At 36.9% G+C, this 25,624-nt stretch overlaps 4 protein-coding genes and 2 non-coding genes across 6 annotated transcripts; 5 read left to right on the forward strand and 1 right to left on the reverse strand.

The window, feature by feature from the left end:
• The first annotated feature begins 3,253 nt into the window (after positions 1-3,253).
• LOC103935495 (receptor-like cytoplasmic kinase 176) lies at positions 3,254-6,862 on the forward strand. Its single transcript, XM_018644518.2, has 6 exons — positions 3,254-3,704; positions 4,304-4,590; positions 4,869-5,004; positions 5,136-5,278; positions 5,368-5,491; positions 6,195-6,862. The coding sequence occupies exons 1-6, from the start codon at positions 3,653-3,655 to the stop codon at positions 6,659-6,661; spliced, it is 1,209 nt and encodes a 402-aa protein (XP_018500034.1). The 5' UTR covers positions 3,254-3,652; the 3' UTR covers positions 6,662-6,862.
• Positions 6,863-7,534: 672 nt separating this feature from the next.
• LOC125480277 lies at positions 7,535-7,651 on the reverse strand. Its single transcript, XR_007260655.1, has one exon. It is a non-coding gene; the product is annotated as a U5 spliceosomal RNA (small nuclear RNA).
• Positions 7,652-12,458: 4,807 nt separating this feature from the next.
• LOC103935469 (serine/arginine-rich SC35-like splicing factor SCL30) lies at positions 12,459-17,510 on the forward strand. The gene is made up of 10 exons (XM_009345240.2): positions 12,459-12,501; positions 12,588-12,887; positions 14,506-14,757; positions 14,885-15,041; positions 15,130-15,207; positions 16,158-16,322; positions 16,425-16,465; positions 16,711-16,777; positions 16,872-17,054; positions 17,224-17,510. The coding sequence occupies exons 1-10, from the start codon at positions 12,459-12,461 to the stop codon at positions 17,342-17,344; spliced, it is 1,407 nt and encodes a 468-aa protein (XP_009343515.2). The 3' UTR covers positions 17,345-17,510.
• Positions 17,511-19,317: 1,807 nt separating this feature from the next.
• LOC103935486 (16 kDa phloem protein 1-like) lies at positions 19,318-21,832 on the forward strand. Its single transcript, XM_009345258.3, has 5 exons — positions 19,318-19,457; positions 19,944-20,009; positions 20,941-21,079; positions 21,288-21,423; positions 21,537-21,832. Exons 1-5 carry the CDS (start codon positions 19,391-19,393, stop codon positions 21,597-21,599), a joined length of 471 nt encoding a protein of 156 aa, XP_009343533.1. The 5' UTR covers positions 19,318-19,390; the 3' UTR covers positions 21,600-21,832.
• A 164-nt stretch (positions 21,833-21,996) lies between these two features.
• Positions 21,997-22,069, forward strand: TRNAK-UUU. The gene has a single exon. It is a non-coding gene; the product is annotated as a tRNA-Lys (tRNA).
• A 25-nt stretch (positions 22,070-22,094) lies between these two features.
• On the forward strand, positions 22,095-25,608 carry LOC103935524. Its single transcript, XM_009345295.3, has 9 exons — positions 22,095-22,842; positions 22,953-23,069; positions 23,283-23,601; positions 24,052-24,466; positions 24,545-24,644; positions 24,738-24,797; positions 24,927-25,010; positions 25,103-25,210; positions 25,291-25,608. The coding sequence occupies exons 1-9, from the start codon at positions 22,774-22,776 to the stop codon at positions 25,597-25,599; spliced, it is 1,581 nt and encodes a 526-aa protein (XP_009343570.1). The 5' UTR covers positions 22,095-22,773; the 3' UTR covers positions 25,600-25,608.
• The last annotated feature ends 16 nt before the right edge of the window (positions 25,609-25,624 follow it).

Genomic DNA, 25,624 nt, shown 5'->3' on the forward strand with positions numbered 1-25,624 from the left:
ACCACTTTCTATTAGGGATTCATGTTTATATTGACTGACCGCGGATATGACAATGAAACATTTGTGAATTTTTTAATGAGCTTTCACAAGATCGAATATCTTGCAAAGATATTACTCATACAATGCATGCATGGATGTTGTGATTACAATGAATAAAAAAAAAAAAAAGAATGTTAAGCTCAGTCGTTTACGTTCAAAATGCGATCGTGAGCTGTTAATACAAGTGATCTTGGCCATATCACCGAACTACGTACATTATGGGACCAAACTATGCATTGGAAAACTAAGCCTAACGTATCTTTGATATTGTATTATAAGATCAAACTACTCATCAGAGAACTAAACTTAACGTATCTTTGATTGTATGTAAGAATTTTTAGCTTACGATGAATCGATGAGGTAGTTGACATCGTTGACTTATACTTACTCTGTCCGAAGAAGCATGACAGTCGCCCAGAGCCATTTCTCTCGTGAAATGCTGTCGTTGCTCATATTCTAAATGTGACCCCTATTTTTCGTGCCTATGGCCTGTCCTTTAATAATATTTATTTTTCCATATAATATTTTAGATCAGAAATTTGATTAGGGGAGTTAGCTGAGCACAAGATTAATTAAAATTAAATATTATCATGAGGTGAAGGATTACCAAACATACAGACTTTAATCAATATCTAATCACAATTATATATTTATAAAATTAAATCACAATATTTAACATATCTTTTGCACCCTTTGAAAAGTCAGAACTTTAAGCTAAGGCTGAAGAAAAAGTCAAACAATGACTCATTTTCTTGGCCTTTTTTTCTACGTAAAAATTCATCCATTTCACACTAAATGTAACGGCCTCAACCACTATTTTTTTTCTTTATTTGGCTCAAATTCTTCATCAATCGAATATTTGTTTCGAAAATGTTAAATTTTCTGTAATATACATATATATATATATATATTTTTTTTTTTTTTTACTGCCATGGAAGAATTAAGTTATTTATTTTTAGAGACTTGAGGTAAAAGGGTAAAAGAATGCCTAAAAATATTTGGAAAGAGACTTTATGATAAGACATGGAGTATTTGCAGTTGCAATTAGCGGAAGACTTGGAAAGAGACTTTATGAAAAAATATAGAATACTTGCAATTGCAGTTAGCGGAAGACTTGGCGCAAAACCGATCACAATCGTTCTAGAATTATACAAAGCACCATATTTAATGAGATAATGTTTCGTTGTTGTTCTTGACATTGTTTATAGTTTTTTTACAAAATAATCTGATCTGGCTGAATATTTTGATTTATTAAATTTTACGACAGCCTAATACTTTGGAGTGGACCCCATAGACAAATCAAAACAAATATTTGACTGTCCATTTCTAATTTTTCTATTTTCTACCCGTTTATTCTGTCCGTACGAAATGGGGACTTTTATGATCGTTCATCATTTCCTCTTTAACTTGTACACCAATTAAATTCAAACAATATTTTAGTTTTTATAGTCATTTTCTTGCATTTTCTTTTATATAAAAATGGTAGATTTACCACTTAGTACTACGATTTAGTAGTCTTCATATTCACTTGTAAGTGAGAGGTCTTAGATTCAATTTTCGTCAAAAGTGAATTTGAACCACATTATTGCTAACTCATTGTAAGGCTAAACCCACCCCTACCGCTTAGCATAGATAATATCGTTTGCTCAAAAAGGAAAATGTAGATTTTGTTTAAAAAAAATTTTAAGTGTTTGGGTGCCAATAGAAGGAGAGGTTTTTCAGTATGCTCATAATACAGGTATATAAGCCATGATGTGCACCATGTCATTATACAAATAGAAAAACATTTGAAAAGAAATGTTTTTTTTCTTCACTTATATATGAAGACTTCGAGCATATTGAAAAATTTCACAAAAGGAGCCTACCAACAATTACGATACAATTCCTAGAATGAGAATCCTCTCTAAATCTTCTTTGTGAGGATTCAGGAAATCCTTCATTTACGTCTGTTCATTGTACATTATGCGATCAGTTTTTGTCAGGTATTATTTATATTCAATTTTAAATAAAAAATTACAATAATTTTTGACTGTATGATATACAATAAACGATTACAAAATTCTCGATACAAAGACCAATTTCTATTCCAAAGGGGGGCCGCTGTGACGCATTGGCTGATCAGAGAAGCCACTAAAGCCGCGACAAGAAGTCGAGTATGAGATTAAATGTCAAGCCTCTGAAAAGGAAGACATTTGTTGTATTATTTATTACTTATTTATCGTGTTATGATGATTAATGAGCCGCAGCTACAAAACGGTTAGGAATTTCATTCCCTTCCTTTCTAGTCCCTCTCTAGTATTGAGAATTGTTATTGGCATTCCAAATATTTCATTTTATATTTCAATTTTTTTATATTTGGAAAGAAAAATACACTTGTGAAGAGTGTAGATCGAGATTTTTAGAGTACCAATAACACTTTCTTCCCCTTTTTTTTATTTAATCGGTTGCAATTAAGCTACAAATTTTTTATATAGAGAAAAAGACAAAAGTGTGAGAGAAGGGGAGAAAATGGAATGGTAATAAGAGGAGAGAGAATTATATTCCAACATTTTAAGGCAAAAGTAACTACTCTTCGTACATAAAAAGCCATTCATATTTGTTCCCGAAAAACTAGAGAAGTTTTATGCACGCTTGCTATATGTGGATATTTAAGGAGAAACGATTCATTTCCTATAGAAACTAAATATTTTCTATTGGGAAATCTCGCACGGAATCGCTGCAAGTGTAAATATTTTTTTTTGTGAAGAATACGGATCTCACGTAAAAGCTAACAGCGTGAATTACAATACATAATGAATGGTTCTACATACTATTTAATATACAAAAGTTGTTTATGATAAAATCTCACACATTTAAGGTGTTGTAACTGATGTTTAAGGAAAATATCAAAGTATTTAGTAGTGAGCCGATGATCTATCTGTTAGAAATAACTCTCATGGCTAATCATTATCATGAACATAATTAAACCAACGTTAAACCCGTAACTTGAGTGAGAGTTGGCTTTCGTTTCACTACAAGAATTACATGGAAGAGAAGTAAAACGCACAGCAGAGGCTGCAGCCATGCAAACCTGTCACACGCACCCACTAGAGAGAGAGAGAGAGAGAGAGATGCAGACAGCACGTAATTTGGATAAGCCCCATTGAACACTCTTTTCTTTTTACCATTTTCCAATCCACCAACGTGCTGCGTGCAGATAAAGAAAACACCAAAAGAAACGCTCAAGTGGGGGATGGCAAGTCAAACCTCTCACACTTTTGTCCTTCCCGAAGGTCGAATAAAAGAACTTTCCCAGCAACCAAACACCCCCACATGTACCTGAAAAATCTGCTATGTTCAAAGCACAGAGCTTTTCTTTGATCTCTTCAATTTTTTCCACTATTCAATTGCTGAGTTATTTCGTGCTCTTGACAGCTAGGTGTTTGTGAAAAAGCCTAGCCGAGAGAGAGAGAGAGAGAGCGTTCACACTGATTGGTGAGACCATCATCTTTGATTCACGGTCTTCTGCTTTTGCTTGCGCTTTGCAACTTGTTTGCAAACTTGGGTTTCTATTTTTTCCTCCTCTTCTGGCAGTTGGGTCTCGAAAGACGTGTTCTTGGGACGTTTTCTGGTGATGGGTTCTTGCTTAAGTTCTAGAATTAAAGCTGACAGCCCCCATCATAATGGTAATTAAGTTTCATCAAGTTTAAGATTCATCATTTAGTTTCTTAACTCTGTTAATTAAAAGTTTGGAACTTTGATCAAAGTTGGTTGTGTTTGATTAATGCAACATGCAGTTTTGGAGTTTATAGCAGCTATAGCATAGTTTGCTGTTTTTTTTTTTTTTTTCTTTTTTTGGAATTTTGTTCTGATGCTGTTCTGATGAGTCCTGCTTCTTGGTTTATGTGACTTTTACTGCTCCGGTTTAAGATAATGAAATTTCAAGGAGAAACTTGAAATTTATTTGTAATTAATGATGAACTTCGTAATTTTCCTTTTTTGTTCTGTTTAAATTTCCTCATATGGAAAAGCAAGACCTCTTGGAACCGAACCTCGAGCACCATGTTAGATTACCATGGTACTTCATAAGCTGTGGCATCATCCGAAGCTAACCATTTTGTTGTTGAAAGTCAATCGATGCCAAATTCGAGATTTAAGTTTTTGTACCATATACAGGAACAACTAACTTAGCCTTACTGTTTTATATTGTGATGTTATAGATTCTTGTTAGAACTTATATATGATGACTGAATGTTGAGCATTATATGGTATTTGAAATGTGTAGGATTACATTCAAATAGCAAGGTGTCGTCTGTCTCAGTGACTTCAACTCCTCGGACAGAGGACGAGATCTTGCAATCCTGCAATTTGAAGAGCTTCGCCTTCAATGAACTGAAAACTGCCACCAGGAACTTCCGTCCTGATAGTATGGTGGGTGAAGGTGGTTTCGGCTCTGTTTATAAGGGGTGGGTTGATGAGAATTCATTAACAGCTGCCAAGCCCGGTACTGGCATGGTTATTGCTGTGAAAAGGCTTAACCAAGAAGGTCTCCAGGGTCACAAAGAATGGTTGGTGAGTATCACTTCTATCCTTCTTTTGCTTACAGGCACTTTCCGAATATCTTTTTTATTTGTTTTTGGTGCAATCAAATATTTGAAAATCTAATATGCATTGACCATCAATTTCTCAGAGTCCCCCATAGAGGAAAAGATGTGTTTAGGTCGAAGGGCTAATATATTGAACCAATCTTAATGAATCTTCTTCCGTTATAGTTGTTGCATGTATATAACGTTACACGTAATATTTTCACGGAATAATTTATTGACTTTGTGGAGCCTCTTGAACTGTAGACGGAAATCAACTACCTTGGGCAGCTGCATCACGAAAATCTTGTAAGGTTGATTGGTTACTGCTTAGAGGATGACCACCGTCTTTTGGTGTATGAATTTATGCCTCGCGGAAGCTTGGATAACCATCTGTTTAGAAGTGAGTTATGAACTTCCCTCACTCTTTAGCCTTTTGATCTATTAAAGTAAGACATTGTTAAGGATATCAAATATTTCAGTATGAACTATGTAAGTATAATTTAGTGAATTAAAATGTTATTGGTGGAACAGGGGCGTCTTACTTTCAACCACTTTCCTGGAACCTTCGTATGAAGATTGCTTTCGGTGCTGCTAAGGGCCTAGCATTTCTTCACAGTGACGAGGCAAAAGTGATCTATCGGGACTTCAAAACTGCTAATATCCTGCTGGATTCGGTAACTGAAACTTTTAATTGTTGAGTTTTATTGCTTCTAGAAGAATTCTGGTAAGACTTTCTCACACAATTTTAATTGAAAAACAACAGACCTACAATGCCAAACTTTCTGATTTTGGTCTAGCCAAGGATGGCCCAGCCGGTGATAAAAGCCATGTCTCAACAAGAGTCATGGGGACATATGGTTACGCAGCGCCTGAGTATATGTCCACAGGTACGTTTAGTTAACAGGATTGAGTTCACATACAAAAGCAACCTACCCTTAAAAATGGGGGATATTTGTTTACAGCTTCATCTACCTTTCACCAAAGTTGTAACCAAATATTTCTAGGTTCTAACCACAGCCAGGCTTCGATCAATTTTAGAAAGAAAAAAAAGACTTGATACCGTCATGGACTATGACATTATCCCGTCTTCGTATGTAGTACATTGGTGTCTGTTTCCCACTACTCAATACCTATGTTGCATCTGAAACCTTCTGCTACAGCCTACATATTATCCTGCCCTTCCTTGAAGATTTCCCTGCTGCAGTACCCTAAGGAATGACCAGCTTTTGGTTTTGATTTTCCTGTTCATTTTTTTCACCTCTTGAAGATTTCCCTGCTGCAGTACCCTAAGGAATGACCAGCTTTTGGTTTTGATTTTCCTGTTCATTTTTTTCACCTCCATATAGTTGCAGAAAGTTCCGCTGTACTTTTTGGATACGTGATTGACTTACTCCTCACTTCGCTGTGGTAGGTAAAAATCTGTTGAAACAATTTGTTTTCCTTTCACACTTCTGCTTAATAAGAGCTTTCGTCCCGATGTCTTCATCATCTTGATCAGTGCTGCAGCAACCATATGGCTGTATTTTCTTCTTAAATATGACAAGAATGCATGATTGCTCCCTGCTGATCCTTATTTCTTTTTTTTTTTAGGTCATTTAACTGCGAGAAGTGACGTGTATAGCTTTGGGGTTGTTATGCTCGAACTATTGTCTGGCAGACGAGCTGTGGACAAGAACCGGCCATCGGGAGAGCACAATTTAGTTGAGTGGGCCAAACCTTACCTTGCAAGCAAACGCAAAGTTACTCAAATTTTTGACGGTCGTATTGAAGGCCAGTACTCTTTGGATGAAGCTCTCAGAGCTGTGAACCTTGCAATTCGATGCTTAGCTGTAGAACCCAGAGTTAGGCCAACCATGGATGACGTGGTAAAAGCGTTGGAGCAACTTCAGGAGCCCAGTGACTCGGAGGGCTCAGGTATCTCCCAAAATGAACATCGCCCAAACCCTCATGCACATTCAAACCACGCCCCCAAACATCGCAGACACAGCATCAACGGAGTCAACAATGCAGCAACTCCTCATCGTCCCAGGGCATCCGCTTCCCCCATCCCAGCATGAGACATTCATAATCCATGCATGCTTTATCATTAGTTTGATTGGTTCAAGGGAAAACTGGGATTCAGTCTGAAAGGAAAGGGAGGGAAAAGAAATAGGAAGAAGAAAGCGGAAGGAAGCAGATAGTGTGTATATTGAATACTGTATCTTGTAACGAGTATGTAACTGCAGACAGTCGAATAATGTACAATTTTGTTTTGTGAATGCCTTCCTGGTTACTTTTCTCTCAAGCATTTTTTGTTTCTGAGCCTGGAATATGAGGAACTAAGCAGACCACATCAAACGAAGCACCAGAATGATGACAGACCTTCAACGCCTCTCGCGCGCATGGTCCTTATTTCCGCCATGCCAGCGGCAAGCATGGATCTCTGTACACCACAACAGCTTCTACTCTAGCAGCTCCGTACGTAGAAATCCTTTTTCAGTTGTATGCCCGTACCCGTAGCGGAATCTTTAAAACATCTAGAGCCGTATATTATACTGTATTTCTAGTTTTTAGAGTGTATGTAACAAGGTTCTAAAAGATGCTAGTCGGACGGCGGGCAAAGACCTAGCACCTAGACAGATTTAAGTAAATCTATTGTATTTCGTGTAAATAAATGTTTGTTTATACCTACAATATATATAATTTCATTATAAACTAGAAAATAAAATGATATATATATTATGAGGTATTAGAACAAACATTGATCTTCATCGGCAAACATTGATCTTCATCGGCAAACGTACAAAGTGTTTTTAGGTATCTATTTTTTAACTACATAAATCATCTAGATGCCTCGCAATCTAAGTATTCATTCCCAATTTTGGCACTCGTATTTCCGTAGTTGTACTAGGACCCAGCCGTACCTTTAATCATTTACTAGAATTGTAAGGGACACCCACAGAGGTGCGCCCCTCCAAAAATAGGCGTATGCCACTTATAGCTATGAACACACGGTATTCTTTAGTAAAAGGCGAAAGAATAGTTCGCTATGTGCTCAACGCATGGCTCCGTGATTTCAACGCCTTACACGCCGCTTTATTTTATATTGCCTATTCTAGCTCGTTCTTCACGCTCTCGTCGATGTGGGACTTACCTTCCGTTTAGGTACTTGCAGTTCAACAAAAACAGTCTGCACAAGAAAACTTGGCTCAACAAAAGTTTAGCTCCAATTCTTTTTGTCGTCTGCCCAGTTACATTTAGCCTTCAAATAGCCTTCAAAAATCATCTCCCATTATTTCCCCTTGATTTGATAAACTAACTGAAGCTCCATGATTAAATTAAACTTCCAGTCCCAAACCAAGTTTCATGAAGAACCAGTTTCTAGCAAACTCTCATTTTGTTTGTCTTCTGTTGGAGATAATTATATGAATGATAAGCAGCAGCCGATTCTGAAACGCGACCACGGGTGGTTAAGATGGGGACACTATCGGTGTTGGACAAGTTAGACAGCGGGCATGCATCGCCTGTTGGAAATTTCAAAACTCATTCTGTTATTAGTTTTTTTTTTTTTTTTTTTTTCCGTGGGTTTGGTTTTGCATCGCTATTGTATTCAATGAAAACGTTGAAAAGTCTGTTTATATATGCTGTCTATGATCGTGTAGAAATTTCAAATAAAAAACATGGTTACAAAATGTGTCTGGTCAACTGTAATATGTAAACTTGGTAATCTTTGTTCTTGTTACTTGTTTCTCCTCCGCCTTGCAGTTGCATGACGACCTCTCTGCAGTCCCCTTTACTCGGTCCCTCGACTCCCTCCTCGATCATCGACCGTGAGTTTTCATTACATTCATCGGCCTTTGAATTCAATTTTACTTGTATATGCGTCATCATGTAAATTTATATGATCGTTTTAATTTTACAACTGCTCATCTTCGATTTAAATAACCTTAGTTGATTAACAAGGATAAGGCTGTGTAGGATAAACATTCATCCTCGTTGCTGGCTTGGGATTGCTCTCTTTTAGTTGATTAAAAAATTTGCAATTCGATGAAAAGGCTGCATATCATCTGAGTTTGGAATACAGAACATGTTTTGTGGAGTGCAGCAGTACTCAAATCAATTGAGTTCATATTTACTTATGAAGTCCGGAAAATTTTATTAAATGAATGTTATGGTCTGTTTGATGACCATTTTATTTTTTCGTTTTTAGTTTTCATTTTTGTGTTGGAGAGATGAGGAAAGTGAAACAACTTAGAACAAAATACGAAACGGTTATCAAATACTGATCGTTAAGGGTAATAGTTTCATTTCAAGTTTCAGTTATTGAGGACAGTTTCATAGTAATGCGCCCCAATTGACTGCAGCTGCTGATTGCATAGACAAGAAACCAGCTAATGAAGATTCACCTTCGAACCCACCTCGCGATGGTAGGTTTGCGACTTGCGATTCATTCACTCTTTAGCTGATTGCATGGATAAAAAATCGTGTGTTGTATATGATTGATGAATTTTAATACACATTGAAAATGACTCTTTAGTTGTTAGTTACTAGTACACCATAGCCTACAAGTTACAAGTAATATATGGCATGCTAACATTTACATGTCCAGGATTGAATTCGAATGTGAGGGCTTCGTCTGTCTCGGTGCCTTCAACTCCACAGATAGAGGGTGAGATCTTGCAGCCCTTCAACTTGAAGAGCTTCTGCATTGATGAACTGAAAACAGCCACAAGGAACTTCCGTATTAATGCAACAGTCAATGGAGTTCGTATGCGACGTGTCTTTAAGGGGTGGATTGATGAGAATTCGCTCACAGCTACCGTACCTGGTACCGGCATGGCCATTGCTCTATGTGTAGGGATGGGCAAATACTCATTGGATATGGGTGACTACGATTATCCTTCCGTAACCAATGAGTATTTGCCCATCCCTAGTGAGGATCCTCTTGACCAAGTCCATTAGACCGTTGAAATTTATCCAACGGCTACAATTATTATAACTTTTAGAGGGGTCCCTTGTTTGTAACTGTTAGATAAAATTTCAACAGCCCGATGGGCTTGGTCAAGAGGATCCTCATCCTTTTCTCAGGAGAGGATCTTGATCCATATGTTTTGAGATGGGTCTAATGTAAAAGAAACATTAACAAAATAAAAATAAATAAATAAAAAACTCAAAAAAAAAAATTGAATGGGGGGATTGGTAGAAAGATAGCGACTGTTAATATATTAGTCGCTATATTTTTAGCGATTATTCTTACAGAGAATAGCTAGCAAAGTACCGATCGTATCATTTTTTTTTCCATTGAATAGCTATAGTAGAGAAAAATAGTAATCACAATGCAAAATATCAACCTAACAATAAAAGTGCTGACACATAGAGTCCTATTCATGGACCTAAATAAAAAAATAACTAAAAATTGGACTAATCTAATTGTTAGGCCAAAAATTGGGAAATGAATCATTTTCGGATCTCTTCCACTAAATCCACCCAATCATCTAATTCAGACCCTTGAAATTTAATTCAACGGCTAAAATTATTATAACTTTTAAAAGGGCCCCCTGTTTGTAGTCGTTGGATCAAAATTTAAGGGCCTGGATCGATTGATTTAGTGAATTTGGTGGAAGAGGTCCAGAGAGGATCTCTTTCCATAAAATTAGACATATTTCAAGCTAGTTTATTTACATATAATAGATTTGTAAGGAAGAAGTTAATTTAAACCATATATTAATGAAACTCTTTTTCTCAACTATAAGATGGTGAAAAAACATTTTTGTCTTCTATCACAAAATAAAATTATGGACAATAAAGTAATTTGCACAAACTAAATTTTACAGTTGTTTTTAAAAGTATCATCTACATGTAATCCTAACAAATCACCTACAAGAACTCCGGATTTTTACGGATGTATTGTTTTATGAAACTTCGAATTTTTATAACACTTAATTTCAAAATTTCAAGTTCAAGTTTAAGTACGAACTCTAGGTTCATGATACATGCAAACAAACACAATATACATATGTAGTGAACGGGAATAGCTTCAGGATCTATTTGTGAAAAGAATGAGTGACGACCCAAAATATGGTGTTGTTGTGGCTTGCAAGCTCAAAAGAGTGGTTGTTGGGTTGCTGGGCAACAAATGAGAAGTAAATAGGTTAACAAATTATATACCCAATTATTGAGCTAAGAAGGAAAAGTGAAAAACAAGGCCTAACCCATGGGCTTGTTATTTCATGTGAGCCAAAAATAAAACAAGGCCCAAAAGAAAAAGAAAACAAGCGGGACAATTTGGTGCATATGCCCAATTGGGTTGCGGGTCGATAACAGGCAGCCCAGGTCTGTAAGAAAGGTGATGCAAAATGGCTTTATTTTGGACCTTAGAGTTTTGGAGCAGGAACGACTTGGTGGTTGGGGTAGCGCGGCTTCATGCTGCGGCTCTCATGCATGTAGGGTTTGAAAAATCCCATTTTTTTTCTTCTCTTATTCATGCATATTCAATTCATCAGAATTATAAGAGCAATAAATGTAAGCTGAATCTATAATTTGAAAGAAAAAAAAAACGTAAAATTAGAGTTCATGCTTCATGGTGAATGTTTCATGTAATCATTGCTGAAAAAATATCTAAATTGAAACCATGTTTTATAGATTACTTGGATTGCTTGATGAATATTGTGAACGACTTTGTAGTAAATAAGCATTTAGTTCCTTAGCTCAGTGTCATAAGCGTGTTTAATAATGCGTTATGACCTAAATTTAACTGAAGGAGAGAGAGGGGGTGCATCTGCATAAAGAGAAAAGATAGGCTTAAGAATTATTGTGATGATATTTCTCCGTACCTTGTGCCTTTTTTAAGAAAAATAATGGGGTTACTTGCCCTACAAGTAATACAAAGTTGTGCCTTTTTGTTTTTTTTTTTTTTTGTAATTAATTCTTGAATTGTTTCTAACTAACATTAGTAGTTGTTGAGACTATAAATACTCAAGTAATGATTTCTTTTGTGAAATTGGTGTGGATGCCCACATAAAGAAAACAACCACATATGGCTAATGGTGGAAAGTGGAAGAATAGAAGTCAAAATTATATTGCTTAAATAGTAGAAGTTTGGTTTTTATTATTTTGGTGTGTAAGCCTTTTACATGCATTAAAAGAGACGTATGTTTGTGTCGTATGAATAGTACAAAAAGATGAAAAGCATAAAGTAATAATCATGTTTTCCTCATGTGTTCCTCTCTACGTTCATTTCTCTTATTTGATACTAGTGAAGAAAATAAACAAAATAATATATGACTCTCGTTTCACTTTAATCTCTAACAACTCTAATAATATATATAGGTACGCATCATCTGATAATAACATGTTTCTAAATGCTCAAATCATCATCTTGAATTGGTTAAAGCTCTAAAAGACTCCAAAACAAAATTGTCGAACACTCTAATGCTTTAGCATATTCAATCACATATATTAAAAATTAGCATGTTCTATCAACTATATTTTTTCTCTCAAATGAGGCATAAATATATATATATATATATATATATATATATTATGTGGCCCTTTATAACCAAATATATCTCAGGATACTAAACCTAGTTAGAAACTAATTTTTTATTTTATTTTTTTAAGTTTTACATATATTAAAATAAACGGTTAAATGGGTACTCGTTTATAACCGCGGGTAATACCCATAACCGTCCATTTAAATTTCACGGATAAACGGTTACCCATAACCATAACCGTTAAATTTAAATGGATGGATAACCGCAGTTTCCTATAACCAATGCGTATTTGCCCATCCCTACCTACGGTGCCAAGCTTTATGATTTTTTTGTTGGCGAGGATCGATCAGCAAGTTATAGAAACCATGTTTCAACAGACGTCATGGCAACACATGGTTATGCAGCTCCTGAGCATATAGCCACAGGTATCTTTTGTTTAGTTAAGAGATTGTTCGTGTTCATACACAAAAACAACCCGAGTAATCAGTTGTTCTTCATTCGCTTTCTGAAGGTGATTGTACCGCGAAATGTGATGTGTATGGTTTCGGAGTTGTTCTGCTTGAAACGCTGACTGGCAGACGAGCTGTGGACAAGAACCGGCCATCTGAGGAACAAAATTTAGTCGAATGGGCGAGGCGTTACCTTGCCAGCAAACGTAAAGTTGTCCGAATTTTCGATGATCGTCTTGAAGGCCAGTACTCTGTGGGGGTAGCTCTTGGAGCAGCTAACCTTGCAAGCCAATGCTTATCAATAGAACCCAGGTGTAGGCCAAATATGGATGAAGTGGTAAAAGCACTGGAGAAACTTCAGGGTTAATCCTGTGACTTAGCTAAAAACATGGGGTTAAATTTTAAACCTTGCAATTTATTTATTTGTTAGCTGCGTGCTATTTTTTATTGCGAGAATTTCCATGATTTTAAAAAATATTTGCACATCAGGTGCAAAATGTACTCAAAAGGGTATAAATGATATTCGGAAAAGTTAGTAAACATACATCCTTAAAAACAAGCTAAGTCATCGTTATAAAATAGGAAAATTGCTTAGTTGGATCATAAGTCAATGAACCTAAATTGTTAAATGAAATCTCAAAATCTAATAATTAACTACATCACTGGTCTTATATCTAAATAACTATAACACGAGAATAACGTAAGTTTTATATAAAAACATTTCAAGAGCCTAATGAACAGTGATACCACCAATCTTGATTTGGGGGAGTAACGTCATACTGATCCTCCCCCTTTCAAAAAATTTGGCAGTTTTTTTCTTGCCATAACACCAAATTATCGTCTCTATATTCTAGAAGATGTATTTTATGGTGTAAAATCTCTTATAATCCCACAAAACGAAATAAAAGGAACAATTTATAGTATTTGAATACCCTATAAAATACCTCATCTTATAATTCGTGAAGAAGCATACTAAAACAAACTCGATAATTGAGAAGACAAATTTAATAATTAAGAACGAGTTTGAACTACATTATTACTTCTTATTGTGAGGTTAAATCCATTATTTTTCTTTAGCGTAGATAATATCGTTTATTCAAAATAATAATAATAATAAATAGTATATGCCCACATATAAAGTGTGTGAAATTTTATACTTTGGTTGTTTTAAATTGAAGGTGAGAGGAAGAGAGTGAGAGAGAAGTGGGAGTGAGGAGAGATGTTTTTTATTATCTTAAAAAAAAAAAAAAAAGATGATAAACTTACATGTAGGTGAGGTTTAAAAAAAAAAAAAAAATTGTTTTGTGAAATTACGTTAATATCCTTAACTTTTTTGTTGCAATAGAAGCAGTGTTTGAAATATCCTAAATATGCTCGATATTTCCATGGAAATATCCAAAAATTCAAGGAATAATATGGAAAGAGGGGATGAAATCTAAACTTCATCTCATATCCCCGATATTTTTGAAAATTAATCAAATTTCTCGATATTTTCGATATTTTAAGGAAATATCTAGGGTTTGCAGGAAATATGCATGAGCCTTTTGCATTGTTTTTTTTTTCTTCGGTTTTTTAAATTTCTTTCTTTATGGTATTAGTTTACTTCAATAAAACGTGTGCTGCTTTCGTGACGAAAATTTCAATTAAGATATGTATAATTTATTATTTCTAGTGAAATGCTTTACCTTATTACTTGTCACTATATTAAAGTTTTTCTTCTCACATATCACATACTTATTGTTTACACAGTATCTAATCATTAATTCTTGATTCATACGTGTGTTATAGCTTCATATAACATTCCCTAAAAAATAATTTCAAATTCCCATGTTTTTGAGCAAATTTCATCATTTCCATCGAAAGCAATCAATATTCGATATATCTACTGATATTTCCATAAATTTACCTTTCGATATTTTCATCGATACCGATATTTTAAACATTGGATAGAAGACAAAGATGTAGTTTTTGATTAAGTAGGAGAATATTCAGGACGTGTGCTAGCAGGAAGTGAAATTAAGGGCCCAAAAACTGGTCACAGAAACCCGGCCCAACGGCCCACCAAAAGTACGTCATCAGATGGACTGTCTGAAGACTCAACCGTAGACTCGGGGCTCTTAAAAATCAGGGTTTCGAAAATCTTTCCCTTCAGAAAATTCAGATCCACAAAAGTACACTTTCTTCGTAGCTCTCTCATCGTCCGTACGATTCACTGTGTTCAGAAACTCGCAGGTAAATCTCTTCTCTCGAATCTTCAAAGTCTTCATCCGATCAGAGAAATTGGCAAAACCCTGATTCCAATCGTTGCTTCTTCTTGCTATGTGATCGTGAAACCAATCAATTTGGGTACTTTTTGCAGTATTGGATATGAGGAGGTACAGCCCACAGTACTATAGTCCTCCGAGGAGGAGCTACGGCGGCGGCGGAGGAGGTGGGCGAGGAAGAAGCCCCCCAAGAAGGCGCAAGGAACAGAATAATGGAAGTCTTTTGGTCCGGAACATTCCTCTGGATTGCAGGTCCTGTGAAAGAAAAGTTTGAATTTTTGGTTTGATTTGTTTGCTGGTCTGTTTTCTGACATTTGGGGTTTTTTGTCTAATTTTGCAGAGCTGAAGAGCTGAGAGCTCCCTTTGAAAGATATGGGGAAGTTCGGGATGTCTACATTCCCAAGGACTACTATACTGGGTGAGCTTTAATTTTGTCAATGCGTGTTCGATGCATCGATAATGGTGTTGTAGGCTATAATCTTGAAAATGAACCTGAGCTTGCTATGTTTGACAAGTGAATGAGCACTATCCAGATTATATAAAAGCTTCAAATGGGTGAATTAGTTGGTTTGAGGTCGGCATCTATTTACACATCGTGCTTATAGTTCCTACGATTTGTTTGAGGTCAACAAGTGAAACTCGGTTGATAAGATTGCTATTTGAAATTTTATTTCTTTCAAATTTCGTACTTCCTACATGTTGGCATTCTTGGTTAGAATATACAAGCAGGGAATATATTACATGTGTGTGGAATTTCGTAAACTATTTTTTGAAATATTTATTTTCCTTTTTCATAGTGAATATTTGAACTGGTTTGTCAGGGGTGTTTTCGAAGTTAAAACAAGCCCAAGCCTCACATTTGATGAAGGCCTACTGTTTATCATTGCCTAACATAGTGGTATTCCAAGCGTGTTAGGAGTAATGTCAATGAAGAATGTTCTTTTTTATGAAGCGAAATTATATAATTACAACAATCAAATAGAAGTTTGGTGAGGACTACGTTGATTTCAAGTGCTTATAATCACAAGAATGTGAAGAATTTGTGGGCAACGTTGATTTCAAGTGCTTCTTAAAGAATGAGAAGAATTTCCAAGTTACTTGCATATTTTGAAGTTGCCTTTCATACTTGACTATAAAGAAAAGGTCAGCCACTAAGCTTCGAGTTTATCTGCTTTTCTTAAATTCAGCATCCACTTAAGTGGAAGTGCTCAAGAGCTGACGTAAGATATGTGTACAGAGTAATGGCACTGTGGTGGTAACTTACTATGCTAATTTTGAAAAGTCATTGCCCTCATACATTCTGTCTTTGCTCACTCTTAATCTCTGCTTCTTTGTACTGTACTAAGTTTTTTTTGAACTTCTATGTAGGGAACCTCGGGGATTTGCATTTATTCAGTTTGTGGATTCTTATGAGGCCGCAGAGGCTCAGTATCATATGAATGGGAAGATTTTTGCTGGGAGGGAGATATCTGTGGTTGTTGCTGCAGAGACTAGGAAAAGGCCGGAGGAGATGCGCCAAAGGACTAGGGTTAGGTAGTTTCTACTATTCTGACTCGCTCTCACTCTCTTGGTATCTTTCTTACTAACTTGACTCTGTAAGTTTGAAATACCATTTGCCTGTTTTGCTTTTTGCAGAGAGCCATCAGGCCATGGGGGAAGACGATCATCTTATTATGGTATGTTTCTTATGACAGTACAAGTTATACTCATTATGGCATGCTGTTTCTGACCACAATGAGGGATGGTCCTCAACATTATTGATCATGTTGGCTTCACTAAGTAATCAGAAATCTGCAGCCATATGATTGCCTTCCTATTCATTGCTGAAGTGAATAATCAAATTAGTTAAGAAATGGTTTGTTATATTTGTGATGCCATTTCTGCTAAACATAATCGCCATTCTGTATCTGATATGTCACAGGGCGTTCACGTTCTCGTTCTCGCTCTCCACGCTATCCATCAGGTTCTAGAAGTCGATACCGCTCAAGGTAAGCTTTGAAGGTGACAGATTTCCCTGATTTCACTATATATTATTTTTGGAAAGCCCGCTGATGCAGGTACATTGGCAAATAACTTTCTCAGGTCCTATTCTCCTGCACCAAGACAGCGAGGCGACTCTATTTCACCGAGAAGAAGGCACCGAGACAACCCAAGATCACCCCAAGATCTTCCATCACTGCGAGACGGTGATCATGATCGCAGACCATATTCTCCAGGTTATGACAATGGGGCTGGACCAATTGAAAACGCCGATGGGTATGACAAGTGAGTCTCCAATTGCTTCACTTTTCTAGCTTATACTGCAGGGTTCACATCATACATAATCTTTCGGACTATGCTGTCATTATAAAGTGGTTGATTTTTATTTAGTATGTATGTGAACGCAATGCCTGATCTTTTACGTTGATCATGTGTTCTTGTTTCGCTGTTGTAGGAAACCTATGCGTGAAGATAAGGACGGAAGAGATCACTGGAGGTCTCCTGATAGAGCATCAAGATCACCATCTGGATCTAGGTCCAGATCTGCTGAGTTATCACCTCCGCGCAACAGATAAGGAAAAAGGCCGCCATGTGAATGCACAAACATTCGTTCGATAACGTCTGGCAGATTTTTGAGTATTTCGGGTTTGTAATATCAGTTTATTGTGCCTGAGTTGTAGGCTTGTGTGCAAACATTTGGAACAATTAAAACCTTTGGTTTGGTTTCTTTGGACCGCTAAAGTTCTCTGGTTTTATTTAATGTGTCCTAAATTGAATCAAATAATAATAATTCGTACTGTGGTCAAAAATCTGCTGCTCAATTCATATCTTAAGTACGAAATTTCAAGGATGATAGATTAAAAATGCCAATGTGGGTTTTATAGAGAAGAGGATTTGTTCCAACACCGGTTGTATAGAATCATGTTCACGTTGGGAGAGGCACGTGAGGGTAGGATCGTTAAAAGGTCTATTAAGAGGGATATAGGCACATGGTTATATGACCGTCAATGGTAATGCGGGAGATCAAATTTGCAAATCAAATGGCGTGGTGGTTGATAATTGGATTATTACTTAAGTGTTGATTAACATGCTTATTTTTTACTGATAACATATCATCTGGTTTACAAATTTGATTTATAAATTTGGTCTCCAAGCATTACGCGATCGTCAAAGGGGCAGAGATCTGATTCTATATAAATAGTTTGGACTTTGGAGCAATGTTATTAGCAGCAATTTCAGTTGGTTGCTAACAAATTATGTCCCATAAGCAAATGCATCATGAACTAAACCCTATACCTACATATAAACAAGAGAAGCAAGAAGATACTAACATTACGATCTAGTAGTATACCTCTTTTTATTTAATTGTCGAGTGAGTCCAGGTCAAATAGTTCACCTGCTTTGGCAAATCCACTTGAGATTTGGAAATAGTTTTGAGTTAATAGGAAGACCTGGCCTTGGAACAACTCCACCCCACTAAGGCAATTACTGCTCGGGCTATTGATCTAATGCAATTACTGCCTTAGTGAAAACAACTATCCGAGTGCATCTTCGCCCCTAAAATTGAATGGCCTGGGCTATTCACATTAAAAAAAAATATATATATATATTAAAAAAAAAAATCATATTGTTTATTTTCAAATAGGACTTTTAACAACCCTATCAAGCCATGTGTGATTATTTCAAATTACAATCTCATCCCAGTCACGCTACGGTTCATACTCTTAATTTTATTTTTATTTTTGTAATTTTTATGTTTATTTACAATTTTCAAACATTGTTAATGACATAATTAATATGGACCGTTGGATGGCTTTTTCTTTCGCAATCCAAGTGTTCAGGTTGTGCCACGTGGAGAGGAAATCTTTTACAGATTCTTTTCTATTATTTGAATATTTAAAAACCATAATAAAAATGGACCGTCGGATTTGGAAAATCCAAAGGCGCATATTAAAAGACTACTGTAGTAGGGCCCACATCTGGATTTTTGTTGAACCACTAGCGGCCACACGCATTTGAAGCACATACGCTTTGGTGCAAAAGAAAATTATAACGTGGGTGACGTTAAATAACCTCAAGCGATGCCTCAAGTCATTTTCGCCCGATTGCTCAGAGCCTCAGCCAGTGGGTCTTGGGGGGAGTTGGGCCCACCCAATGGCATGTGCTGGAGCTAATTTTATTGGGGTAAGAGGATTTAATCACCTAATTACCAGGGGAGTTCTATGGGGTGGAGTTGCTCTTAAGTTGACCGCTCAAGAAGAACCAAGTGTCCTTTTGTTTGTATTATATATAGCTTGGAGTCCTTCGTTACAAACCATGTCAAAGCTCTCACCTTTAGTACAACAATATCATTCCAATAGGTGGAGCAATTGGCATGTGCTGGTGCAAATTTTTTTGGGGTAGGGGGATTCAATCACCCAATTGCAAGGGGAATTCTATGGGGTGCAGTTGCTTTTAGGTTGACCATCGTGGAAGAATCAAGTGCCCTTTTGTATGTATTATATATAACTTGGAATCCTTCGTTACAAACCATGTCAAAGCTCTCAGCTTTAGTACAAGAATTCCATTGAATCTGATATTCGCATATCTCAGGAGAGAGAGAGAGAGAGAGAGAGAGAGAGATGGCAGTTGGGTTATTGGAGGTGAATCTTGTGAGTGCGAAGGGCCTTGGAGAAACCCATTTATTCAGTATAATCTTCTCTCTTCTTTCTTTCTTTTGTATTTTTACAACATTTTGTTTAATTTATAGCTTGCTCAATGATTTATTCAGTTGTTTGAGCTTGTAACTAGTTGAAAGCATTCACGAACATGCGTTCTTTAAAATTTTTGTTTCTGTGTTTATTCATCTCCATGTCACTCTTGAAAAGTTCAAAACTTCAAACGATTTGGCCACAATATACTGCATATATTAGAAACTATAAAAATGTACTCGTTTTTATTACCAGCACAAGTGGTTTTTTTTCGTTTTTGCTACGTGACCTTCGCCTACTCGTACTCATCACCCAACCCACCAGCACCACTAGGCCAACCCCAGTGTCTTACCGAACCGGTTTTTTTTCTCCACTAGAGATTGTGCATCAACTTCTGCATGAAAAATTACCGCATCGTTGATGTTGTTGTTGTTGTTGTGAGCGTGGAATGATTGTATTTTTAAGACAAAGTATGATTTAGCAGGTCGTATGGATCCGTATGTTGTGATTGAATACAAAGGCCAAGAGAGAAAGAGCAGCGTCGCCAGAGGTAACTTCTAAAGTTTCTAATTCACCTCCACCTGCACCAAACACTTGAATGTAACCATATTCGTACTTCTGCTTTCTTGAGTTTTTGCACAAGCAAGGCAAGTCATTGCAAGAACAAATTCAAATATCATGTGGGGGTCACTCCGTAATGTATCTTAACGATCTAAATTGTCTAATTTTTAGGTCTTTCCTCAAAGATCATGTTTACCAAAACTCACTTAAATTCAAAACCATATAATCGTAGATTAAGAATTTAGGGTTTCTTTTTAGAATCGTATTTATCTATTTTCTTTACTGCAAATGAGTATCTTAATAGTTTTGAATTTGTCTAATTTTTTTCAAGGGTGATCTATAAATAATATTGTAAAAGATAAACGATTCAGAAAGTTAAAACACATTATGAAGTGGGCCTATAAAAACTTTTGTAAAAAATCATTTAAAAAAAAGTAATGTCACGCATCCGTCACTATATATATATATATATATATATTTATTCTATGAATTGTTGCGTAATGCATCGAATTAGTGTACTTTTTTCTAGCACAACTATAGGAGACTTTGAGAAATAAAGTGGTATTAGATGGAATTATCTACCCTGTACTGCAGGTATTTCTAGACCGGTGGGCGTACTAATATATTGATCAACGCTTTCTCCTTCCCTTTAAAATTGTAATTAATTAAAACAGCGTGAACAAGCTGCCTTCCAGAAGCTGAAGTACTCAACATCTCATGGTCTGCAAGTAAACACTTAATTAATCAATTACATCAAATGATCACGGCACCGGCACGAAAGCCCTGCTTGTAATATTAAAACAGTCGCACTGTAATTCTTCATCATTGTGGCAACTTCAACTTTTGTGTTGTTCTGTGTTGTGTTGTGTTGCGTAACTAAAAAAAAAAAGCAGATGGACTGATTTGAAACGATAATGCAGAACAAGGAAGCAGTCCGGAGTGGAACGAGAAATTTACGTTCAGGGCAGAATATCCAGGTTCAGGGGGAGAGTATAAGATCACTCTCAAGATCATGGACAAAGACACCTTCACTTCTGATGACTTTATCGGCCAAGCGACGTAAGTCACAACATTGTTATTTCACATACAATTTTGATGTAGAGCTCAGCCTAAACACAAGAAACTTTTTAGTCACGTGATGCTACTAATCCACTTTTTAATGGACGGATGAAATGTGACACAAAGACCTATCAATCACCGAAAATAGATATGTCCTTATTTAGTCACGACTGATGTATGGAAGATCAAATTTGGTCTTAATTTGCAGAATATACGTGAAAGACTTGTTGGCACTGGGAGTGCAGAATGGAACTGCCGAACAACATCCTCTTTACTATAGCGTTGTTCGCGCTAATAATACTTATCATGGGGAGATCAAAGTCGGCCTAACTTTCACTCCGCAAGTAACTTTTTTCTCGCTTCATTTTTTTCCTTAAAAGTTTAGCGAACATTTTCAGCAATGACCATTCTTGTTTGACTGATGTGGGTGTGGTTTTTTTTGGTCTGCATTTTATAGGTAGAACAGGATGACGGGGAACAATCGTTTGGAGGATGGAAGAACAGTGCTGCATATCCATAGAGAAACAATACGTCTGCAGATGGGGTTGCACTGCAGAGTAGGGTTTGAGTTTGAGTCCGGGTCCACACTCGAACTGTGGGACCCATGCTGACCGTAATCTCTCAAATTCTTGGTTTTAGGTTTCAAAGCAAATTCCGTAATGATTTTATCTTCTTGCACATCTATGCTTCCGACTCTGTAAAATTATGTATACGAGTTTTTTTTCCTTACTATCGATTGTATAAATAAAAATATTTCGCCCTTTTATTCAGAGTAAGAAATTACTTGTTTGGTTTATTTTGTGATTAGTCTCAACTCCCAACTGTCCCACTCTCACAGATTTTCAAAGGTCCCTAATAACTCATGGGAGAGATTAACAACGGAATCAAAAAACTTAATTATTCAAATCCAATCATCCGCCGTCTTAGCTCAGCTGGTAGAGCGCATGGCTTTTAACCATGTGGTCGTGGGTTCGATTCCCACAGACGGCGTTCTAAATTATATAATTATATTCTCTGTATTTTTTTTTTCTTTTTTTTCTGTTTACTTTTTCAAATTTGGTGTCTTATTTTTCTTTGTTTTTTTGTTTACTTTTTCAAATTTGGTGTCTTATTTTTCTGTTCATGGACTTCACGTCCCCACCGTCCTCTTCCTGCCGTTGAAATTAAATAGAAATTCAACTCGTAGAAAAAAGAGATCATGGGATTGCCATGCACTTCACTAACACCAACAATAATGATAACAATTCCAACTGTATACAATCACATATTTACGTCCTTCAAAGATTCTTCCAACACACCAACTAGCTTTCTATTTAGTGATATTTATCTTCATTTGAAATTTGAATAGAATAAGTCTCTTTTTTAACTCGCGTAAATTAATGATGATTACAATATATATTTGTGATGAGTTTGATACCTAGTTATCCGAAAGATTCTTTCACCGCACATTCTCCATTCTCTCATGCATTTCAATCTCCCAATTTTTCCCTCGTCTCTTTCCTTCCCTCCCAATCTTCTCAAATCTCATCCTCCTCCTCTTGTCTAATACCTACCCTTAATGGCAACCACGAAGTCACGTCACTCTCCCTTTGTTTAGGCACCTCTCCCTGCCTCAACAACTTCCATTATTGCTGCAGCCCTCATATTCTTGCTTCCAAACTGTTAGCTGGTGGTGATCTTTGCCTCTCCAAATAATGAAATTCGAAGACTTTCTAATGCAGCGAAGCGAGGAGAAGCAGAAAAGACTCGATCTTGAGGAAGAGGTGATGATTGTTATAAGTTTTTCGCTTGTTTCCAGCGTAGAATTTTGTGTAACATGTTAAAAAAATTTCACATAAGCTTGACACAGAGTCAAATTCCTGTATTTATACAGGTTAAGAAATTGCAGGCAGAGTTGGATGGAGAACAAACACTTGGCAGGTTTCTGCATTGTGCACTTCATGGACCTGTTCAGTCACATCCATGTCTTTTATCGTTGTTTCCACCTCAGGTATCGTTGTGTTAGTATAACGAGAGACTTTCTGTTGACAGAATGTGAATCTATACCGGTTTGGTCACATTGATTCTTTCATGAAAATGCGGTCTAGATTTGCAGTATGACGATATAAGCATTTATAGAGAAGGGACACAACCTCGATGTTGTTGAAATAATATCGGTAAGTTTTGTTTGCTACAATGATATCAACACATTTTTGTATGGCAGTTTCAGGAGCTGTTTTTGGAGCTGGCAATGGTGGAGGAAGAGATAGGTCAACTCGAAAGAAAAGTCGAAGAGCTGAAACTGAGGTTGTACCAAGAGAGGGAACAAACAAGAGAATGGGAAGTGCAGCGGAAGCAATTAGGGCAACAGAATCACTTGTTGTGCAGGGTGGGAAGCCAGTCAGTGGTGAATGAAGAGAGATGCAGATCACAGAACTACGAAGCTTTGAGAAATTTGAGAAAAGAAAGAAGGTTGAAGGATAGAAGAGCTTCTGTAGGTTCTGCAGCAGATCTCCCAAGATGGAATTTCACATATGCTGATGGTAAACTGCTTGTTATTACCAAAGGTGTCAATGCTATTAGTAATTGAACCACTCAACGTACGATGTATTTTATTTTGAAAGATTTCCGATGTGAGATTGTATACTCTTCAATGAATCTGACTGGAATTGGATTGTTCCAATAGTCTAATTTCAGTAGATGCCAATCCCGTCAAGATGTATGCAGGACGTCTGTTCTTTATCAAAGGACGGAAGTATCATGGAAATCTTACTTATTATCATATTTACTCAACTCCGATTTAATCTCGTTTATTGATAGGGTTGATTAAAATGTTGATCAAATCATCGCGATTTTACACCCTAAAAGACTAAAACAATCAACCCATGTCAATAAACGGGATCGAAATTTAAGATTACTACGTAGAAATGACTGTTTCTCGACGTATCCGTTCGTTACAAATAAATAACTCTTCTTTATGTGTGTTTGAACAGGTGAAACTGCTGAATTATCAAGGAGACAAAGGGGAAGAAGCAGAAACCAGGGCCATGGAGAAAATGATCTGAAACCAAATGAACTCTCAGAAGAACTTCTCAAGTGCCTTGTATCCATATTTCTTGAACTGAAACAAGCATCACTCGACAAAGAGGGATCATCTGTTGTCCCAAAGCTTGCACTTTCCTGCATGAACTCTAAGGGCCTCATTCCGAAGACCTCATTCAACTGCACATCATCCACAATTTTCTTCAACGACAACACCTCGTCCAATGCAGACCCTTACTGCATATTGCCGGACTTAGACGGTGCTGTCAGGGACATTGGCCCGTACAAAAACTTCATCCAGATCACGAGGAGCTCATTCGATGTCAGCCGATTGTCTGAGTGTTTGAATGCAATCGAAAAGTTGAGGTAATTACTTGCTTGGCCTACAAGCATTGTCAAAACTGGAAAGTATTGTTTTGATAACCTCTTTTTTTGTGAATTCAGGAATTTGACGCATCAACTGTGTGATGCGGACTTGACTTTCTTGACCTACAAGCAAAAGTTGGCGTTCTGGATCAACATCTACAATGCCTGCATCATGCATGTACTGTAAGAGATCTTAAGCAATGTTTAGTAAAAAACCGAAAAATCCGAGAATGATATGTAATCGGAGCTTCTATTTCTTGTCAAATTTCAGGCATTTCTGGAACATGGGCTGCCGTCCACACCGGAGAAACTGCTGGCACTTATGAACAAGGTACACCAATTCTGGCATTCGTAGAAAAAATCGTAAAACATTCAGTTGGGAGTGCAGACAGCTAAAAAATGAGGTTAGATTTACAGCTTTCATATAATACTGAGACTAAATGATCCCGTTTTCACCTAGGTTGCTCTAAATGTCGGAGGCATAGTGCTGAATGCTCTGGCTATCGAGCATTTCATTCTCCGCCATCCATCTGAATCGAAACATGTACGTGAAACAGAATCAATACTTGAGCTCCAACTGCACCCTCTTTTTTTTCATATGTTTTTTTCCTGACCAATTTGCACCTCACTCGGTAGGGGCCTGCCTATGAGAAGGAAATGCTACTAAGAAATGCGTATGGTCTCGGATACCCTGAACCTAATGTCACATTTGCTCTTTGCCGCGGCAGTTGGTCCTCACCAGCAGTAAGTAGTGCCTAGCTCTCCCCTACTCGCAACATTTTTCTCCGTAAATTTGATGAAATTAAGCTCTGCTGTGCATGCAGTTGAGGGTTTATACCTCCGATGACATAGTCAATGAGTTGGAGAGAGCAAAACTGGAGTACTTGGAAGCTTCGGTGGGAGTCACAAGCAAGAAGAAGATTGTGGTGCCCAAGCTTCTTCAATGGAACATGCTCGATTTTGCAGACGGTATGGAATCATTGCTGGAATGGATTTACAGCCAACTACCGCGGTCTGGTTCACTGAAACGATTGATAATGGAGTGCTTGAATGGAGAAACAAAGTCTCCGATAATCAGAATGGTGGAAGTCCAACCTTATGATTCCGAGTTCCGGTACCTGTTGCCGTTGTGAGCCAAAATAACAAGAGTTGCAGAAA

This window comes from the organism of the source record quoted next, unplaced genomic scaffold, assembly GCF_019419815.1.
Source record: "Pyrus x bretschneideri cultivar Hongxiangsu unplaced genomic scaffold, Pyrus_bretschneideri_v1 Contig32, whole genome shotgun sequence".
NCBI lineage: Eukaryota > Viridiplantae > Streptophyta > Magnoliopsida > Rosales > Rosaceae > Pyrus > Pyrus x bretschneideri.

Bases quoted from the DNA above. Each gene is read 5' to 3' on its own strand.
- LOC103935495 (XM_018644518.2), top strand. From the start codon at position 3,653: ATGGGTTCTTGCTTAAGTTCTAGAATTAAAGCTGACAGCCCCCATCAT. The intron at 3,705-4,303 runs GTAATTAAGTTT...TGAAATGTGTAG, and splicing joins TGACAGCCCCCATCATAATG to GATTACATTCAAATAGCAAG. The intron at 5,005-5,135 runs GTGAGTTATGAA...TTGGTGGAACAG, and splicing joins GGATAACCATCTGTTTAGAA to GGGCGTCTTACTTTCAACCA.
- LOC103935469 (XM_009345240.2), top strand. From the start codon at position 12,459: ATGGCAACACATGGTTATGCAGCTCCTGAGCATATAGCCACAG. The intron at 12,888-14,505 runs GTTAATCCTGTG...TTGATTAAGTAG, and splicing joins AGCACTGGAGAAACTTCAGG to GAGAATATTCAGGACGTGTG. The intron at 16,778-16,871 runs GTAAGCTTTGAA...TAACTTTCTCAG, and splicing joins AGAAGTCGATACCGCTCAAG to GTCCTATTCTCCTGCACCAA.
- LOC103935486 (XM_009345258.3), top strand. From the start codon at position 19,391: ATGGCAGTTGGGTTATTGGAGGTGAATCTTGTGAGTGCGAAGGGCCTT. The intron at 19,458-19,943 runs GTATAATCTTCT...ATGATTTAGCAG, and splicing joins TGGAGAAACCCATTTATTCA to GTCGTATGGATCCGTATGTT. The intron at 21,080-21,287 runs GTAAGTCACAAC...CTTAATTTGCAG, and splicing joins GACTTTATCGGCCAAGCGAC to AATATACGTGAAAGACTTGT.
- LOC103935524 (XM_009345295.3), top strand. From the start codon at position 22,774: ATGAAATTCGAAGACTTTCTAATGCAGCGAAGCGAGGAGAAGCAGAAA. The intron at 25,011-25,102 runs GTACGTGAAACA...CTCACTCGGTAG, and splicing joins ATCCATCTGAATCGAAACAT to GGGCCTGCCTATGAGAAGGA. The intron at 25,211-25,290 runs GTAAGTAGTGCC...CTGTGCATGCAG, and splicing joins GCAGTTGGTCCTCACCAGCA to TTGAGGGTTTATACCTCCGA.